Source organism: Coenobita brevimanus, chromosome 48, assembly GCF_032717465.1.
Source record: "Coenobita brevimanus isolate Jiangsu-jjx chromosome 48, ASM3271746v2, whole genome shotgun sequence".
Classification (NCBI taxonomy): domain Eukaryota; kingdom Metazoa; phylum Arthropoda; class Malacostraca; order Decapoda; family Coenobitidae; genus Coenobita; species Coenobita brevimanus.
This window is the reverse complement of record NC_137001.1, coordinates 23612190-23629987: the sequence shown is the minus strand read 5'-3', so window position 1 is coordinate 23629987 and position 17798 is coordinate 23612190. Positions and strand designations below refer to the sequence as shown.

General features: G+C 44.4%; 1 protein-coding gene across 1 annotated transcript; it reads left to right on the top strand.

Annotated features, from left to right (window-relative positions):
- Positions 1-2950: 2950 nt before the first annotated feature.
- Positions 2951-10851, top strand: LOC145399348 (chitooligosaccharidolytic beta-N-acetylglucosaminidase-like). Its single transcript, XM_080272002.1, has 8 exons — positions 2951-3126; positions 5327-5555; positions 6482-6709; positions 7323-7480; positions 8223-8457; positions 9047-9157; positions 9633-9779; positions 10069-10851. Exons 1-8 carry the CDS (start codon positions 2951-2953, stop codon positions 10849-10851), a joined length of 2067 nt encoding a protein of 688 aa, XP_080128128.1.
- The last annotated feature ends 6947 nt before the right edge of the window (positions 10852-17798 follow it).

Here is a 17798-nt window from a genome sequence, read left to right as displayed (position 1 = left end):
ATTTTTGTGGTTAATATATTTCTCTAGCTCGTATTTTCGTGCAAGCTCCCTAACACCTTTTCCTTAGCGATTTATTTTTGTGTGGTTAATATCCTTCTCTAGCTCGTATTTTCGTGCAGGCTCCCTAACACCTTTTCCTTAGCGATTTATTTGTGGGGGTTGTTGATATCCTTCGCTAGCTCGTATTTTCGTGGAAGCTCCGTTACACCTCTTCTCTAGCGATTTATTTTGGGGGGGTTCTTGATATCTTTCTGTAGCTCGTGTTGTCGTTAGTTAAGAATGCCTCATAACACCTTTTCCTTAGCGATTTATTTTTCGGCTGGTTAATATCCATTTGTGCGTTATGAAGAGTATGGCGATATTGGAAGGGTTTATGTAACAAGACAGTAAGGTGTAATAAAATAAATCGCTTAGGAAAAGGTGTTAGGGGGCTTCCTTTACCCACAAGAAGTAGTAGTAGTAGTAGTAGTAACCCCAGACTCATGTAAACGTGAACCCAGTGGACTGCAGGCTGAAGTTCCCCCCTCCTGCAGTCCACCATCGTCCTTTCGGGGGATAGGGAGGGAGTTGAGGGACGTGTGTATAACCAGGCAGCTCCACCACCCAGTTATATCAGTGCCACCACGTGAAGGCGCCTCTCTTCACCACCAGATAGGAGAATTAGAGAGGAGAGGCCACATTAGGACTGGATATATTTGGGCAGTTCATTCATTAAGTAGTGGGACAGGATCAAGGAAGAGGGTGGTGGTGGTGGTGGTGGTGGTGGTGGTAGTAGTAGTAGTAGTAGTAGTAGTAGTAGTAGTAGTAATAATAATGATGATAATAATGATGATGATGATGGTGGTGGTGGTGGAAGTAGTAGTAGTAGTAGTAGTAGTAGTAATAATAATGATGATGATGATGATGATGGTGATGGTGGTGGTGGTGGTGGTGGTGATGATGATGATGAAAAGGGTGATGATAATAAAAATAATAATAATAATAATAATAATCTGTTTTGGCAATGGAAAGAAATATATATGCATCTCTCTCTCTCTCTCTCTCTCTCTCTCTCTCTCTCTCTCTCTCTCTCTCTCTCTCTCAGGGATATTTGCCAACTGGTTTTGCTGAGAAGAGAGGAGGAGGAGGAAGAGGGGGGGAGGAGAGCGAAGAAGAGGAGGAGGAAGAAAGAGGTATAGATGTTATATAACCCGGAACAATGACCTCTCTCTGTCCATATACGCGTAGAGAGAGAGAGAGAGAGAGAGAGAGAGAGGTGTAGTCTATCTGTCTTCTCAATTTATCTATCTATTGCCAAACTCCAACTCATACGCCTCTCATATACCTCTTCAACCCGTCCCTCCATCTCATCCTCGACCCGCCTCTCCACCTCACTCACACTCTCCTGGTCAGTCTCTCACACCAACCCAACCTTCATCTCATCCTCGGCTTGCCTTTCCACCGCCTCGCGCACATACACTCTCCTAGTTAGTCTTTCACTCCACCACATTCACATCAACACCACATTGCTTAGGGAGCTCTTAGAATTCTACCTCTACCTCCTCATCTACCACTACTGGCTTCTACCTGTCTCTTCTACTGCCTACCTGCAAGATTTCATACCACCATAACTATCTGTCTATCTATCTATCTATCTATCTATTGTTAACAGCTGATTTCTGTACCACCTTTGTAATAGGTATGATATTAATGACTAGTAGTAATAGCGGTAGTAGTGGTAATAGTAGTAGTTGTTGTTGTTGTTGTAGTAGCAGTACTGTAGTGGTAGTAGTAGTAGTTGTTGTTGTTGTTGTAGTAGCAGTACTGTAGTGGTAGTAGTAGTAGTTGTTGTTGTTGTAGTAGCAGTACTGTAGTGGTAGTAGTAGTAGTTGTTGTTGTTGTAGTAGCAGTACTGTAGTGGTAGTAGTAGTAGTTGTTGTTGTTGTAGTAGCAGTACTGTAGTGGTAGTAGTAGTTGTTGTTGTTGTTGTAGTAGCAGTACTGTAGTGGTAGTAGTAGTAGTTGTTGAAGTAGTAGTAGTAGTAATAGTACATGTAATTCAGGTTCTTAGTGGTATTAGTGGACTGCAGGCTGAAGTTCCCCTCTCCTGCAGTCCACCATCGTCCTTTCGGGGGATAAGGAGTGAGTTGAGGGAAGTGTGCATAACCAGGCAGCTCCACCACCCAGTTACGTCAGTGCCACCGCGTGAAGGCGTCTCCAGACCACGATAGCAACAAGACCGAAAAAAAAAAAAATAGTGACAGGTCAAATGCCAGAAATTTTCCCTCTGGGCATCCGCACCTCCAATGGTAAATAGTTGCTAAGGAAAAATTCGAATGGCGCTAAATTTCGGCTTGCGACATGGGGGTAGCCGGAGAGTATATAAGGCGGGGAGAGGCGGGATTCTGCACCAGTCTCTTGCAGCTGTACTGGTGAGTGGGTGGGTCCTGAAGTCTTCCTTAGGCTATGTTAACTCTCCTGAAGGCTAGAGTACATAGGCTACGTCCATATCTCACTGTAGCCTCTCCAAACACACACATAGGCTACGTTTGGTGTTCACAGTAGCCTCGCCAAACACACACTAGGCTACACTTAGATTAGTTTTCATTGTAGCCCCACCAGAGACTCAGGCTACGTTTGCTCTCACATACACTTGGTTTACATAGCCCTTGTAAACTCACTATAGGCTACACACATAGGCTACATTGACTCGTATTGGCTAGGCTCTCACATGGGTTGGAGGCTCACATAGGCTACACACTCATATAGCCTACACAATCACATATGCTACACACACACACACACACACTGGCTCTATATAACTTACACTTTGCCTTCCCCTCCCCCCCTCTCCCTCCCTCCCTCTCTCTCTCTCTCTCTCTCTCTCTCTCTCTCTCTCTCTCTCTCTCTCTCTCTCTCTCTCTCTCTCTCTCATACTCACTCTCCCTCTCTCTCTTGCAGGTGAGGCGAAGATGAAGGCGGTGGTGGTGGTGACGCTTCTGTTTGTGGTAACTGTGGTAGGGCAGAGTTACTACCGCCTGCCACAGCCCTACACCTACGCATGCAAAGACTCCCGCTGCATAAGGACAGAGAGAGCTGGGGCTAGGGAGGTGCGCTCTCTCAGAAACTGCCAGCTCACCTGCGGGAAGTAAGTAGAAGAGGATGATAAGTTAAATGGTTTCGGGTTAGTGCGCGTCCATACCAGATTCCTTCTAGTGCGGGTGTGTGTGTGCGGTTTTGGGTGGGTTTGGGTGAGTGTGGGTGGATGTGAGTGAGTGCTGGTGGGTGTGGGTGAGTGTGGGCAGTTTTGGGTGGGTGGGTGTGAGTGGAGGTGGGTGTGGGTAAATGTGGGCGGTTTGGGGTGGATGCTGGTGGGTGTGAGTGAGTGTGAGCGGGTGCGGGTGGGTGTAGGTGAGTGTGGGCAGTTTGGGGAGGATGCGGGTGGGTGCTGGTGGGTGTGAGTGAGTACTGGTGGGTGTGAGGGAGTTCTGGTGGGTGTGGGTAGGTGCAGGTGGGTGTGGGTGGATGTGAGCTGTTTTGGGTGGGTGTGGGTGAGTTTGGGTGGGTGTGAATGGATGTGGGTGGGTGTGAGTGAATCCTGGTGGGTGTGGGCGGTGTGGGTGGGTTATGATGATGGAAAACTCAGTCGAGAATAATTCCTATACTTCCACTCGAGTTATTTTTAGATGGGGGGGCATATCTAGACCTCTGAATCCTTACCTTTCTCTCATAAATTAGATATCACAGGTCCCCTTGTTGGTTAAGGAAGCTCCCTAAGACCTCTCCCTTAGCGATTAATTTATGGATATGGCTGGTTAATATCCTTTTGTACATTATGCAGAGTATGGCGATATTGGAGGGATTTACATAACACAGGACAGTAAGGTGTAAAAAGAAAAATAAATCACTAAGGGAAAGGCGTTAGGGAGCTTCATTAATAAACTTTCCTCTATACTCCTAGATGATGTTGAAATGAGGCGATTCACTCCCGTAGAATTTAATGACTAATGATTCTCCGTGTTTGGAAATTAAGTGATTAATTCCCATAGACTTTAATGACTAGTGATGCCCCGTGTTAGGAAATGAGGTGATTAATTCCCGTAGACTTGAATTGCTCTGTTGATACCCCGTGATTGGGTCCTGAAGCTCCCGCATCTATGTGTACCTTTGCACGTGTTCTGATGCAGTTAGTTGTGTTATACTAAAGTTCTTTCACCTTAACTTGGCCTAGATTTTTCCTCTTTTGCTGCCTTTATTCACATACCTCAATAACAGAATAAGGTTATTGATCTACAGTTTTCCCATAGCACTTCTTCGTGACTAGCATCGTATTCTAGTGTTAGGTAAATGTATAGGTGTGCATGACAGGTGTGGTGCTGTATTCAATATATTGGTGTTCATGACAGAAACTCCATCAAAGGTACGAGTTTGCATGAGAGGTATTGTAGTGTTAATTTTAGGTCAGACAAAGGTGATATTCACGTAAAGAAATTGTTATATATCGGTGTGCATTACCAGTACCGCAGTTAAATATACTGGTGTGCATGTAGGTGAAGAGGAGAGAGGGGGAGGGAGGGGGAGACTGAGGATGAAGTGGAGGGATGGAGTTGAGAGGTATATGAGGGAGGGGGGAGTGAGTTGGGGGGAGGGCAGTCAAATGGTGGGTGACAGAGTGACTTGGAGGCGCTTTGTCTGCAGCCACCCTTTGCCGGATTAGGGTGTCGGACTATTAAAACAGAAAATGACAGGTACGGCAGTCTAGTAAATGTATGGATGTACATATATGGTTAGGAGAAACACATTGAGGTGGTTTGGCCATGTGGAGAGGATGTAGAGTGAGAGACTGACGAGGAGAGTGTATGTGAGTGAGGGGGAGGCAAGGATGAGATGGAGGGATGGAGTGGAGAGGTATATGAGAGAGGGAGGAGGGTGAGTTGGGAGCAGGGCAGTGAAATGGCGGGGAACAGGGCGATGTGAAGGCGATTTGTTTGTGGCCACCCTGTATGGGATTAAGGCATCTGGCAGTAGATAGATAGACAGATATATATGGTGCTGTATTAAGTATATCTTTGTGTATGACCACTACAGCACTTTTAAATATATATCAGTATGCATGATCAATATAGCACTTTCTTAATTATGTCTTTGTTCATGACACGTACGGCACTCTGTTGAATATACTGGTGTGCATGACAAGTACGGCAGTGTATTAAGAGTATCGGTGTGCATGACAAGTACGGCAGTGTATTAAGTATATTGGTATGCATGACAAGTACGGCAGTGTATTAAGAGTATCGGTGTGCATGACAAGTACGGCACTCCTTTAAATACATCGTTACACCTGGCAGGTATGGCGCGCTGTGGCCTCAACCGACGGGTGACGTGCAGCTGGCCTCAGATACGGTCACCTTCATTCCCAAGAACGTGGAGGTGACGAAGATGGCCACGTCAAGCCCGGAGGTGCGTGAGATGCTGCAGGAGGCGTACAGGGTGTTCCGTCGCAACCTCCACTACCTCCACCCAGACTACCCTGAGGAGTTCAAGAGACCCATCATCCCGCGAACTGGGTCCTCCTTTGTAAGTGCGAGATAGCTGGCCATCCCTAACCCCTCTTCCTTAGTGATTTATTTTCTGTTACTTTCTGGTTTGTAAGTGTGAAGTCTCATTTGGCCGTCCCTAACACCTCTTCCTTAGTGATTTATTTTCTGTTACTTTCTGGTTTGTAAGTGTGAAGTCTCATTCGGCCGTTCCTAACACCTCATCCTTAGCAACTTATTTGCCATAGGGTCTCTTTCGGCTATCCCTAACACCTCTTCCGTGGTGATTAATTTTCATTTACTTCATGGTTTGTAAATGTTCTCATTTAGCCCTCCTTAACACATTGTCCTTAGCACTTTATTTTACTTAGTGTCTCATTCGGCCATCCCTAACACCTCTTCCTTAGCGATTTATTTTGCTTAACTTCTGGTACGGAGCCACGCCTGTAAATGTGAAATTCGACCAGTCCTAACACCTCTTCCATAGCAATTTATTTTTCATATTACCCCTTAACATTTTCTTCTGTGTTATTTATGTGGTGCCTTATATTTCATAGTCAGAATCAATATTGTCACTGATAGTAGTAGCAGCAATCCCCAGGCTCAAATGAATGTGTACCCAGTGGACTGCAGGCTGAAGTTACCCGTCTCCTACAGTCCCACATCATCCTTCAAAGGGATAGGGAGGGAAGGGGAATAGGGAGGAAAGGGGGATAGGGAGGAAAGAGGGATAGGGGGGGAAGTGAGGGACGTTTGTATAACCGAACAACGGAGATGGCCAGTTATATCAGTGCCACCACGTGAAGGCATCCCTCTGTAGCACCTTGCCACTGATGGATTTTTTGTTGTTTTTTTCAGGATAATGAGTATGAGGAGAACCTTCATCTACGTCAGCAACTTCAGCAGCTTCAGCAGCATCACCAGCAGCACCACCAGCAGCCAGAGCAGCATCACCATCACCCAGAGCAGCAGCAGCATCAATTCAACGCGGGCAACGGCATCAACGGAGCTCCCATCAGAGGCTTCAAGATTGACCAGGAGGTGGCGTTCGTATCTCCCTTCCTGAAGCAGCAGAAGCGCAATGGTGTCCGGCCGGGCGTGGAGAGACAGAACATCAACGTCGAGATCACCGTCACATCACCGGAAGACAAACTCACCCTGGACACTGATGAGAGCTACAATCTGGTGGTGCAGGTGAGTCGACTGGCTGACCCCTCACGTCCGTAACTCATTTCATTCATTCATTGCCAGACGCCATGTATCCCAAACGGGGTGGCCAAGGGCTTAAGAGTTAATTGTTTTACAGGGAGGGGCACTAATCCTCCACCAACCCCACTCGACACAACTCAGTTTTTTTAAACAGAAAGATGAACAGAGGAAGGAAAGGCAAATTAAAAAGATAATCCATACACTAGATTACAGGTGTCCTCCATTCACAAAAAAAAACTGTAATACTTGGATTTGAACAGCTGTACGTAGAAGTTTGGGGGACTGAACAATGTAAGGGAAAACAGATTCAAAAAAGATAATCCATACACCAGATTACAGGTGTCCTTTGTTCATAAAAACTCTGCAACACTTGGATTTGAATCTGTACATTGAAGTTTGGGGGGACTGAACAGTGGAAGGAAAAACAAATTCAAAAAAATATCCTTACACTAGATTACAGGTGTCCTCTATTCATAAAAAAATCTGTAACACTTGGACTTGAACAGCTGTATGTCGAAGTTTGGGGGGGACACTAATTACTCCATGTAGTTGTGAATGTTTATGCATGTTCTGTACTGTGACGCTGACTCTCCCACAGACCGTTGATGATACTACTACTGTGACTATCCTCGCCACGACCTACTACGGTGCTCGCCATGCCTTGGAATCCCTCTCTCAACTCATTGCCTTCGACGACACCACCAACTCCCTCAGCATCGTTCGCGACGCCAAAATCCAGGATGAGCCCAAGTTCAAGTGAGTGGTGGGGTGGTGGGCTGGCGGGATTCATTGCACCTTTGCCTTGGCGATTTATTTCTCACATTATACCATACCATTCTCTTGTACGCTGTTTTTATCCATAGCACGTCTGCCTTAGCGATTTATTTCTCACATTGCACCTTAACATTCTCTTGTATACTGTATTTATCTAGCACATCTTCCTTAGCGATTTATTTTTCGTATTAAAACTTGACGCGGTTTATTTTTGGTATTAAAACCTGCGATTTATTTCTCACATTACACCTTAACATTCTCTTGTATGCTGTTTTTATCTGTAGCACATCTTCTTTAGCGGTTTATTTTTCGTGTTAAAACTTGACTAACGATTTATTTTTTATATTACACCCTGACATTCTCTTGTACTTATATCCATAGCACCTCTTTTTTAGCGATTTGTTTTTCATATTGCGCCTTGACATTGATTTGTATGTTATTTATATTTGGTTATTGACATGGTTTGTATCAGTAACGTAAGAGATCGTTAGAGATACAACGATATCCCTGAAGTCACTGATAAAATAGCTGAATGTGAGATTATTGCATCGTTGTTATGGTATTCAAACAACCCAGGCCTTCAGATATATGAGACAGGTAAACAGGAAAATTATCTCCATTCCTTCAGTTATCTGGGACACAGGTAAACACAGAACGCACCCCAGGCCAATAATTTTATATGGGGACACTGGACACTCACCCAGTCCTTTTGCGTTCACTACAGGTTCCGCGGCATCATGTTGGACACCGGTCGCAATTTCTACCCCAAGCAGGACATCATGAGGCTCCTGGATGCCATGTCCCACAACAAGATGAACTACTTCCACTGGCACATCACCGACGCTGCCTCCTTCCCCATGTACTCCAACCGACGCCCCGAGATGGCCTACTATGGCGCCTACTCACCCCGGAAGGTCTACTATCCCGAAGACATTACTGAGATTGTGAAGTATGCCAAGGTAGGTCACAAGTATGCCAGGTTAGGTCACATGTCAAGTTAGGTCACCAGTATGCCAAGTAGGGTCACAAATATACCAAGTTAAGTCTCAAAACTCATTAGTTAGGTCACAGATATACCAAGTTGAGTCACTGGTATGCCAAATAAGGTCACCAGTATGCCAAGTTAGGTCACAAATATGTCATACTTGGCCACAAATGTCAAGATAGAAAGAGGGGTGGAGTAGAGAGGCATATGAGGGAGCAGGATGTAACTTCGGGATAGGGCAGCGAAATGGCAGGGGACAGGGCGACATGGAGGCAGTTTGTTTGTGCCCACCCCTTACAGGATTGAGGCTTCTGGCAGTAGATAGATAGATAGATAGATTATCGTAGGTTATGTGAATCTCAGTCCTGTGTCTTTCATCGTCATCGTTTCCTTACAATCTTTACTCAACTTTTTCCTCTTAGTCACATATCTTAGTTACGATGGGGAAAATGATCTTACGTCTCGGTGTAGAATCATTAGTCATCTTTTCTTCCTAATCATATGTCTTAGCTATGAACGGGAAATGATCGTAAGCAATCTAACCCTACTCTTCGCACCCTCAGCTCCGTGGCATCAGTGTCATACCTGAGATCGATGGCCCTGCACACACCTCCGCTGGATGGGAGTGGGGCGAGAGGGAGGGCAAGGGCAAGCTGGTCCTCTGCACTGATAAGGTAAGATCAAACACTTCTACTAGACTATGATTGTACTCTAACTGAAATATTGTACTAAATTGGAGAAAGAAACACTGATATGGGACGTAGTGTGTATTGACATTTCGCCTCATGGCTTCCTCAGAATACAATTGCCAGTCAGTACACACTAAGTCCCACATCAGTGTTTCTTTCTCCAATCTGTCAACAAAAAGTGAATCAATTGTACTAAATGTAAACAAAGTACATGTATGTGAACTTTTGGTGGTGCTAGCTTGGAGGAATGTTACAGTACTCCGACGAACATGCAATACGTCAGAGGAATGTTACCTTATTGCTACACTAACATGCAACACGACAAGGTAGACAGAGTACATATATGTGAACTTTATGTGGTGCTAGCTTGGAGGAATGTTACCTTATTGCACCACTAACATGCCACACGTCAGAGGAATGTTACCTTATTGCACCACTAACATGCAACACGATATTCCAGAATCAGCCGTGGTTTGCAGTTGGTAAGGAGCCTCCCAGTGGCCAGCTCAATCCCGTCAACACAGAGCTCTATCCCATCCTTGGTGAGCTCTACAGTGACCTGCTTGATTACTTCGATCCTGAAATGGTCCACATGGGCGGTGACGATGTGAGTTTCCTGTATTGACATTTCTTGAGAGAGAGAGAGAGAGAGAGAGAGAGAGAGAGAGAGAGAGAGAGAGAGAGCATTCTGCAATATAACACAGATAAATACATGTTTATCCTTTAGTCACGTCTCATACATTTCAGTGCAATTAATGTCTTAGGCTTCAAACCATGGGAAGAGGTAAAATAATATCATTTATGAAAGTAAAATATCCTTTAAATAGAGGGGTCCCTTACATACTACCACTACTACTACTGCGTGTATGACTACAACTATTACTACTATGTTTCAGGTGAGCTTCAAGTGCTGGGCCAACTCCGATGAAGTGACACAGTACCTTGCCGCCAACAACAAGGAGAGCAACAGCCGTGAGTTCTTTGAGCTGTGGAACACCTACCAGAGGAACGCCCTGGCCAAGCTGAGGGAGGCCGCTGGACCGGCCCGCCCGGTCACCCCCATCATCCACTCCTCGTCCTTCGCAGAGAATTACCTGGACAAGGATACCTACATCATCCAGATCAACGAGTTTGCCAACAACACTGACATCACCAAGTACATCAACAAGGGCTTCAAGGTGATCTTTGCCAACCAGGATCAGTGGCGCATTGACTGCTCCGCCTCCAGCTGGTTGGGCGACAAGGCCGAGAGCTGCGCCCAGGAGCTTCCCACTTGGGAGCACTTCTACAAGAACAGTCCTCTGGATATGCTCTACAACCTGGGCATCTCCAACGCTCGCAGCGGCCAGACAGAGGGCGCCGTCAACCCCAGCGAACACGTCCTCGGCGGCGTGGCAACCCTCTGGAGCTCTGAGACCGACGCCAACGGTTTCCAGGCTAAGACTTGGCCTCGCGTGTCCGCCCTGGCCGAGCGACTCTGGACCGACCCGATCCTGCCACAGAGGAGCATCGACACCTCCCAGAAGCGCCTCAACACCCAGCGTCAGCGCATGGTGGACCTGGGTATCCGTGCTGACCCCATCCAGCCTGAGTACTGCATGCATGATGAGAGTGCCTGCTACAGCCGTGAATATTTCGAGACCCACACCGGCGCACAGCAAGGACACGCCCAGCCATAAGCCTCTATCAGCATGGCAGTCTTAGGACCTTACTCTAAATACCTTGGGAATGTCCTAACACCTCTTCCTTAGCAACTTAACCTTCACATTATACCTCAGTACCCTCCACATTTACACTATCATAAAAGAAGTCGCCAAGGAAGAGGTGATACATAACCTCCTGTGTCAGCTGGATTACAGGATACCTCAGCCTCCCTGTCACCAAAAACACTCTGACCCAACCTTCCACCCAAAGAACCATACTATGAAGCAAGTCAGAGTTAAGCTGAAGAGACTGGTCACAAAAATTCACCCATCCATAAACCATTATTTTGATTTACTGTGAGTCTTATGATGTTCCGTGAGTGCATTGTGAGGCTAAAGAAAGAGACAGCACTTTCAATTCAGGGTTCACATTCTCACACATTTACCATACGATATTTTCCACTCTTGTAACTCAGATATTTACACTGGGAAGGACAAGGAGAGGTGTTGAAACTTACGATCTTTTTTTTCCTTCTCCAAAAACGTATCTGGAGTTACAAGAGGCGATTCATTGTATATATGTTTGAGAATTTACCCTCAGGATGTCTTGTGTGGATCCATCTAAGTTACAGTCTGTCTCAAGCACTCTTAAACCATCTTAGAGGCTTCTTATCATTAAATGCAGACTCTTTTTTTTTAATAATAAAAAAATATCAAATACCTTGTTTCTCTCACTTGATCAAGGCTCTTACTTCTTATCTACCTATCTGTCAATAGCCAGACGCCATAATCCGGTAAGAGGTGCCCATTTGTCTTTGAGTTAGTTGTTTTACGGGAAGGGGCACTAACCCTCCACCAACCCACTTGTTAACACGTATGGGTTGATTATATGGTTACCACCCAGCGTTGTAAATGGTTTCCTGGCATACAGGAAACTAGTAGGCTTGTCACTCAATGTAAAGCCACCTGAAAAGCATAGAAGAGTAATAAAATGTAACAGGAAAGATGGGAGAAATAGGAAGAGAGGAGGACAGGCACAGAAAAAGCATGATAAAGGTGAAGGGAGAATTAGGCAGCAATACATCAAGATGAGTGGATGAAGGTGAGAAATAGGAAGAGAGGAGGGCAGACCGAAAAACAATGATAAAGGTGAAGGAAGAAGTAGGCAGCACTACATCAAGTGACTGGATGATGGTGAGAAATTGGGAGAGAGGAGGGCAGGCACGGAAAAAGAATGATAAAGGTGAAGGAAGCATTAGGCAGCACTACATCAAGTGAGTGGATGATGGTGAGAAATAAGAACAAAGGATGGCAGACAAAAAATTATGAAGGCGAAGGAAGAAGTAGGCAGCACTACATTAAGGGTGTGGATAATAGTGAGAAACAGGAAGAGAGGAGGGCAGACACAGAAAAAGAATGATGTAGGTGAAGGAAGTAGGCAGCACCACATCAAGTGGGTGGATGATGGTGAGAAATAGGAAGAGAGGAGGGCAGACTGAAAAACAATGATAAAGGTGAAGGAAGAAGTAGGCAGCACTACATGAAGTGAGTGGATGATGGTGAGAAATTGGGAGAGAGGAGGGCAGGCACGGAAAAAGAATGATATAGGTGAAGGAAGAAGTAGGCAGCACTACATCAAATGAGTGGATGATGGTGAGAAAAAGAAAGAGAGAAGGGCAGACGCAGAAAAAGAATGATAAAGGTGAAGGAAGAATTAGGTAGCACTACATCAAGTGAGTGGATGATGGTGAGAAATAGAAAGAGAGAAGGGCAGACAGAAAAACAATGATAAAAGGTGAAGGAAGAATTAGGCAGCACTACACTGAGTGGATGATGGTGAGAAATAGGAAGAGAGAAGGGCAGACACAGAAAAAGAATGATAAGGGTGAAGGAAGAAGTAGGCAGCATTACATCGTGAATGGATGATGATGAGAAATAGGAAGAGAGAAGGGCAGACACAGAAAAATAATGATAAAGGTGTGTGTGTGTGTGTGTGTGTGTGTGTGTGCTGCCCGATGACTTTTATGCAGCTTTGCAGAGCCTCTAAATTGTGAAGAGGTTAGCAGTAGGAATAGTTGTTGACGCAGTTGCAGTCCCAGGCTCATCTGGACATAAAACCGATATACTGCAGGCTCAAGACCCTTTTCTGCAGTCTACCATCCTCCTTTCAGGGGATATTGAATTTGCTGAGGGACGTTTATATACCTAGGCAGTAGTGCTGATTGGCCATATCGGTGCCACCACCTGAAGGCGTCCAGCATGAAAGGGTTTATTAAGGAGAGAGAGAGAGAGGGGCTGTTAGCAAGATAGAAGGGTCGTGATTGGCCACTGGATATGTAAAGCAACTTTTCATTGGGTTTCAACTGAGCCAGCTGAGTTGTGGTTGGGTCCCTGTACCGTTACTTTTAACATAAAATTTTCCTCTTGCGCAAATAAATTACTCGGAGCAGCTTGTATTGATTATATTATGTACTTCATTATTGATCCAAGGCAATAAGTAGGATATATTAGTGGAAGGAAGCTCTAAACTGGGATATCTAAATGGAAGAGGGCGATGGGGCGTAAGAAGAAGTATGTTAAGTAGTGCCTTCCTCAGTATTAATATCTATAGTCCATTTATACGAGTTAACTATATAGAGTAAGTTATCAGAAATAACGTAATGCATGTTTGATTAAATATCCTGACTATCAGCTAGGTTTAAATGGCAAGAGAAAGTAAACAAATGAGGGATTTAAACAGAGGCGGGAGGGAAGGGGAAGATTGTGGTTAATGGCCAGCAACGAGTTATTTTGTAATATTCTCTAAGTTCATGCAACATTCTGGTCACATTTTGGAGTTTAGAGGACCTCTTATACTTGTATGCTGAAGTTATGGCGTAGTCCACAAATTTCTAGTGATTCCTGACGGCAATTTTTAACAATATATGTGAATTTGTATTTGGCAACTCCAGCTGTGAAGGAAGGGGTAGGGGGGGCAGAGAAGACCAGAAGCCATGGAGACGCCGGAGGGGAAGAAGGCGTTAGCTCTATTTTCTGCCGCCATTTCCTAATTGGTAAGCATTTTTTACCTTTCACTGGTAGAATTAAGGATTAGGTATTACTGTACATGTATTTACCCAGCCTTATAACTAATAGGAGCACTGCAATTGAGTTATTCACGATCAAAAATGGCTGGGTAGGGGAGCAAGCCATCATGGTAGAGGCTATGGGCATCGGCGTCACGTACTTACATATTCCCCAGTTGGTAATTATTTTGACCTTGTATCAATGTAATATTATGGCCAAGTATTTTTTGGGATTTTTTCTCAAGCTTCCGTGTGACAAAGAGCAGCCCTACCAAGGAATTATTGATGCTAAACGGTTCCCGAAATTCCTTAACTACTGAACTACCTTAGCTATGGGGTTGGACTTGGCCGGATGATGAGGCTTGCTACCTTTTCTTTAGCGATTTGTTTTGCACGCTACACCTTAATTTTTCTTATATTATTTACGCCCTTATAATATCGAGGTATGTATATTGCTTAAGTAACATATTGGGGAATATAGCAGTTCATATGGAGGAATAAATTGGTAAGGAAAAGGTGTTTGGGAAGGCCTATGGTAAGTTACAGACAGCAGGTTGAATTTGCCCCCTTGCAGTCTAGTTTTTTTTTTTTTTTTTTTTTTTGAGGCTACAGAAGTTGAAGGAATTTGACATAACCAGGCAGTGGAGCCGCCTGGTTTGTCAGTGCCACCACGTGAAGGCGTCCCACTCAACTTTGGGTTAACTGATGTATTACTGGATTTTTTTTTTCTTTTTGCTATCCCCAGACATTTATTCATTTTTTTTTACCTGAAAATCCATCTTAACTATGGCATCAGCGACAAGGATAGCGTTAGAGTTGTTTTACGGGGAGGGGCACTAACCCTCCACCAACCCATAACGTGTCATAGGTCATCTTAAAAGGACCAGTGGACATGTAGTGTTGGGTAATGATGCTTGCCCCATTATTGTGTCTGTTATGTGTAGGTGATCGTAATACCAGTACAGTTATAGGATGAAAATGCCTGTACCCATTGTGTGTGTTTTGTGATCAGATGCAGTTTCCATTGATTAACTTTAGTCTGCTCCACATCCACTCCTCAGCACTTCCTGACTAGCATTATAGTCTAGTGCTAATCTCTTGCTCTACCCCAGCTCTCAAGATGGAGGGATGGCAATTTTAGCCCAAGTTACAATAACACAGTTATGAATTACATCCCAGGTTTTAAATTTGTGGTCACCCTGTGCATGATAATAGCATTTGGTTATACAGTAGTTATTCATCTTTATTTGCATCTGTAACATTTGTGTTTTGGTAATACAGTACCGGGTAATTAGTTATTCATATTTATTGGTACTGTACTTTATTTGGTTCATTTATGTTTTGGCAATACAGTAAATATTGATCTTCATTGGCATCCGGTCCATTGATGTTCGTATTGATGTTTATGGACAGGTGATGGGGCTGTTGCTTGAAGGTTCAGTGACAGGGAGTGGACAGACAGCACAGCAGATTGATGTTGAGGTGTGATGAACAGCTTGGGGGTGAAGGAATGACGAAAATACCATGACAAGGTTAATGCATGGTGGCTAAGTGTGCAGGACTAGAATTGGTCGACTCGTTACCATGGCGACAGGCAGATGAGATTATTATGCAGTAAGTTGTTTATAATTTTTTTTTTTTAGTTGTTTGGGGTTCACCTGTAAGTAATCCCTCCTTTATTCGGACATAATAGAGCCAAAGGCATGTTTGGGTAGTGGCAACATCCATATCTATCTATCTATCTATCTATTGCCAGACGCCTCAATCCCGTTTGGGGTGGCCACAAACAAATCGCCTCCAAGTCGCCCTGTCCCCCGCCATTTCACTGCCCTGCTCCCAACTCACACCCCCCTCTCTCATATACCTCTCCACCCCATCCCTCCATCTCATCCTCGGCCTCCCCCTCCCTCTTCCCCCCTCCACCTCACTCACATACACTCTCTTCGTCAGTCTTTCACCCTCCATCCTCTCCACATGGCCAACATCCATATAATGAACACTATTCCCCTCCCAGACCCTACCTATATACTCGTCCAACCTATACTCTACCTAATTTATTTGTACAGTACCTGTGCTTAAATTCGTGGTGTTTTCCGGTCATTCAGGCATAGTTAGATCAAAACACAGACAGGAATATCCAAAATAATGCTAAACACCAAGAAAACCATCCAGAAAAAACACTGAAAACGAAAAAAATCCTGTCTAAACACAGTTATATGTGCTGTACGGTACCCCTCCTTATTTTGGCAGTGTTTTCCAGTCATTCTGCCATTGTTTGACATCAAAACTTACATAGGATTATCCAAAATGTTCAGCACCGAGAAAACCATTAAAAAAAAATGAATACCCAAAAATACCCGACCTATACATGACACTGTACAGTACCCGTCCTAATTTTGATGCTGTTTTCAGGTCGATCTGCCATTTTTAGACATCAAAACACACACAGGATTATCCATGTTAATGCTAAAGTCACGACCAAAAGTCCACAAGAAAACTGATGATGGTTTGAAAATCTATGACGAGTGATCGCTCCTGGGACTCAAAAATAAAAAAAAGAAAAAAAGAAATTGCCTGATTCGCCTCCGAAAATTGGTTTTATTGGTATAAATCTTAAACCCTCATCTGTGCTGGTGTTTATACTGTAAGATAAGCAAATAAAAACACATAAAACTGATAAGTAAAGTTAGAAATGCAGCAGTAATAGTGTTCAGGAGTAAAACTTACCTTCATATAACCTCCCACCATCCCAGTTCAAAATTTTGCCAGCACCTTACTGGAGTTAAGTATGTGTCTAGATGCAGAATTTCGTGAGCTTTCTCATGGTTACTGTGGAACTTCAATATGGTCAATAGTCGTTGAATAAATTGCAAAAAAATAAAAAATATAAAAAAATAGATAAATTGAAAACTCACAAGTCAGCATTAAGGTAGGGACTGAGAGAGAGTGAAGGGGGAGCCAGGAGGGTATGGAGGAGGGACGAGAGGGGAAGGAGAAGTGAGGCTATGGGCAGGATTCTCCCCCTTCTATCAACAGACGAACAGGCACTTTTGCCGTTCATTGCCATGGCTTGCGATCTGTTAGACGCTGAGTGGCCTTGTGGAAACACAGCTCTCAATGACCGGGGTACTTTCAACCTTCGATAAAGAGGCAGACGGCCACTGTCACCAAACAAGTACTGGTTGCTTGTGGTCTGTGTTCAGTGGAGGTGGCGGCTGGGAAAGACTTAGCCCCCGTGGCCGAGCGATATTAGACATTTGGTGGGGAAAGCATATGGACATTTTGACACTACTTGTGAGTTACAGTCGTTTTAATCGGGTGCTGGAGGTTCCTTGGGAGTGATAGGACGAGCGTGGGACTTTGACCATTCAGTAAAGGGGCGGACGGACATTTTAGCCCTGGTTGTGGGTAACAGACTTCTTCCTGCTCACAGCTGGAGTCCATTGAGCCCAGCGGCCACGATGCCGAATGTTTGAACATGTCAGCTGGCCGACCGAAGTTCTTGGGCACTTTTATGTCCGGATAATAGCAAGTAAATTCTGATAATGGTTTCATAGAGCCAAGGCCCAGCATCTGGATAATGAACACATCCGGATACCGAGCGTCCGGATAAATGAGGGACAACTGTATTTCAGAGCTGGCTGTATTTATTAAATTTACTTGTGAGTTTTTGTTGCCCATGCAGTCTCCAATAACACCTTATCTGATGATTTTTTTTTTTTTTACTACATTCTTGATACTTGTACAGCCAGAATTAAGGATCTTCCCTGTTGCATCTGAAGAAATTTTACAGCTGGTGTAGGACAGTGAAAACTCTCAACTACTGTGTTTCAGATGGTTCAGTTTTTCCCTAAGTATTCATCAGACTTAGCAAATTTTGGGAAGGTAATTGTTTCTGTACACCTTAAAAAAAAATTC

Bases quoted from the DNA above. Each gene is read 5' to 3' on its own strand.
- LOC145399348 (XM_080272002.1), top strand. From the start codon at position 2,951: ATGAAGGCGGTGGTGGTGGTGACGCTTCTGTTTGTGGTAACTGTGGTA. The intron at 7,481-8,222 runs GTGAGTGGTGGG...CGTTCACTACAG, and splicing joins CAGGATGAGCCCAAGTTCAA to GTTCCGCGGCATCATGTTGG. The intron at 8,458-9,046 runs GTAGGTCACAAG...TCGCACCCTCAG, and splicing joins AGATTGTGAAGTATGCCAAG to CTCCGTGGCATCAGTGTCAT.